General features: G+C 54.4%; 1 protein-coding gene across 4 annotated transcripts in view; it reads right to left on the bottom strand.

Moving 5' to 3' along the window:
* The window catches only part of hoxb8a (homeobox B8a), a 7135-nt gene extending 5707 nt beyond the window's left edge, over window positions 1–1428 (bottom strand). For all 4 annotated transcript variants that reach the window (XM_008292942.1, XM_008292945.1, XM_008292944.1 and 1 more), the window contains exon 1: window positions 539–1428. In XM_008292942.1, the coding sequence (XP_008291164.1) occupies window positions 539–971 (433 nt within the window). In that variant the 5' untranslated portion in view covers window positions 972–1428. The remainder of the gene's footprint in view (window positions 1–538) is intronic.
* Window positions 1429–2781: the final 1353 nt, after the last annotated feature.

The following is a 2781-nucleotide window of genomic DNA, read 5'->3' as shown; positions in this document are numbered from 1 at the left end:
AAAAAAAAAAGCAGTAAAGTTTGGCCCGGGTCAGAACCTCGTGTCTGAAACGATTCTGTGAGGCTGGAAACAACCTCCTCCTGCAACTCTTTCCCATCTGCTCCGAGCAGGGGCTCCTCACCGTGAAGGGGCTCCTCATGGAGAGGTCTCCGAGGCTCCGTCCTCCCTCCGCTGCCTCCCCCCACCGTCTCCTCCGGCTCTCTGAGCTCCGGTCCATTCTCTCAGTATATGGCCCGGGCAATTAAACCCTAAACTCATTCACAAGTTTTGGTGCTGCCAATAAAACCATAAACGTGCTTTTGTTTCCTGTTCTGAACTCTTGAAGCTCTAGCTGCCCTCCCTGAACTGTCGCTTTTAAAACCACTTTGCACAACTTTGGCCCCGCTGTCTCCCTCCATGTTCCTCCTGGAGGAGCAGCAGCAGCGCTCTGCTCGCTCCGTGCACACACTCACCTTGCAGGAGCCGAGATGTTCGGAACCAGGCTAAAAGAGAAAAAGAAAAGCAAGCCCTGCTCAGGCCGGACTCTCCGGTGCCTCACCTTGCGGCCTCATCCAGGGGAAGAGCTGCGTCGGCGAGGGGCTCTGCTCGGTCCCCTCCGCGTCCTCGCCGCCGAGTCCCGGCGCGCCTCCCAGCTTACAGTCGCTGTACTGGACCAGATCCGCGTCCTGGGCCCCGAAAAGCGTCTGCCGCTGCAGGGCGTCGTATCCATAGAAGTTGCCCGGCTCGCCGTGGCATGTGACCGCGCAGGGGCTCTGCTGGTACGGGTTGCTGGGCAGCGTGGAGGCGCTGTGGTGGTAGAAGTCCTGGATCTGCGGAGCGTGCTGGAAGGTGGCGCCGGAGCCCGGGCCGTACACCACGGTGGGCCGGCTGCCGGCCAGGTCCTGCGCGAAACCGCACTCGTAGTAGTTCGGGCGTAACGAGTCCCCGCTTTTATATTTGGAGAAGAGCGAGTTGACGAAATATGAACTCATCTTTTGTGTTGTTGTTTAGTTTGTGTTCGGCTCGGTCGAGTCAGAGTGGGCTGGAGGAGGCGACCGGCGGATCTCACTTGTGTTTGCTTTTTTTTTTCTCTGCTGCTTCTGTCGTGCGGCGTGAAGCAGAGACACAGAGCAGCGGAGGGGAGGGAGAGCGAGGCAGGTCTGCCGCCGGTTGTCGGTGACCGTTGTTGTGGTGTTTCCCCCCTCACGGCCACAACACACCAGCCGGTCGCGGTGTGAGTAACGGTGACGGCAGCCGGCCAGCGCAGGAACCACCGCCACAACAACAACAACAACAACAACAACAATCACACCGATTCCATAAAATGTCCAGCGAGGAAGAAAAAGAAGAGGAAGGAGAAGGAGAAGAAGAAGAGGGTGAAGCGGAGGAGGAGGAAGGGCTCGTGCGCATCACAATTCCGGTGTTCGCGCTGTAAGCGGAGCCCTGTCGCGCTCTCAAACGGGTTTTCCGTGATTTACTCCTCTGCAAATGAGTTGTTTCATATTTTTTCTCCCTCTCTCTCTCTCTCTCTCTCTCTCTCTCTCTCTCCCTCTCGCTCTCTCTCTCCCCCCCTCTGGCTCGCTCTCTTGCGCGCGCTCTCTCTCCCTCTCTTTCTCTCTCCTCCCGGCTCCGGTGTGTGTGTGTGTGTGTGAGTGTGTGAGTCGGTTTCAGGGATAATTTGCATCTATTATCAGTTCTTCATCCCATTGGCTTTTCTAGACAAACGTGCACCAAACACTCGCGCGCACACACATTAACACACTCGAGACTCTCTTTTTTTTTTTTTTTGCACTTTTTCCTCCTTGTTTTTTTGCGCCTGCGCACGCACGCACGCGCCTGCAAAGCCTATAGATGATAGTGGAGGAGCTCTGCGCGCCTGTGATAATGCAAAGGGAGTGAGAGAATGAGGAAAGAGGCGAGAAGGAGAAGAAGAGGAGGAGGAGGAGGAGGAGGAGTGTGAAAAAAAAAGAATAGGTGCAGCATCAAGCAAGACAGGAGGAGGAGGAGGAGGGAGGGGGGTTAATGAGAATTCTGCCGCTTTGCATCTGATCAAGTACACACACACACACACACACACACACACACACACACACACACACACACACACACACACACACACACACACACACACACAAAACTACTCTTCCAGCCAACCAACCAAAAGAAGAAGTGATGGATTTTTTTTTCTACTTTGAAGCTGAGATTGAGGTTGGTTGGTGATGATGGTGGGGCGTGTGCGTGCGTGTGCGTGTGTGTGTGTGTGTGTGTGCGCGTGCTGAGTGCATCTCTCTCTCTCATTAACTGCTGCTTCTCATTTCTCCCCCTGAATCCTTAAAGTGAGCGCGCGTGGCTGCTGCAATGGGAGCGGAGTGAATGAGGCCCGAAAATGTCAGAGAGGCCGGTGGAGAGAGGTTCGCTCACACCGAGGAGAGAGAGGGAGGAGAGGGGGAGAGGAGAGGAGGGCAGCGCTTCCCTAATTGGTATCGGTTTTAACAAGTACTTGCCTATAAATGTAATTGAGGTTTTAAAGGCGGTTGTCGAGCCTTCCTGCCTTCCATTCCGTCCCTGCTGCTCCTGGACAGAAAATAAACGAGCTCCGACGCATGCTCTCTGATCATCGTATACTTTTATAAATTTGATCTCCATAAACATGTAAGGAGGACCGGGGAGGGTAATAGGCTCCGAGAAAGTGGCTGTAAACGCTTTAACAAACTATAAAAGCGGAGGCCAGTGTTTGCTTGTTTACGTCCTGTGCAGCGGAGAAACAAAAAATCAAAGCCGGGAGGTGGAGGGGGTTTACGA

The sequence above is a fragment of the Stegastes partitus genome, unplaced genomic scaffold, assembly GCF_000690725.1.
Source record: "Stegastes partitus isolate 25-593 unplaced genomic scaffold, Stegastes_partitus-1.0.2 Scaffold847, whole genome shotgun sequence".
Taxonomy (NCBI): domain Eukaryota; kingdom Metazoa; phylum Chordata; class Actinopteri; family Pomacentridae; genus Stegastes; species Stegastes partitus.
Note: the sequence above shows the minus strand (reverse complement) of the source record. Positions and strands in the feature narration are given on the sequence as shown.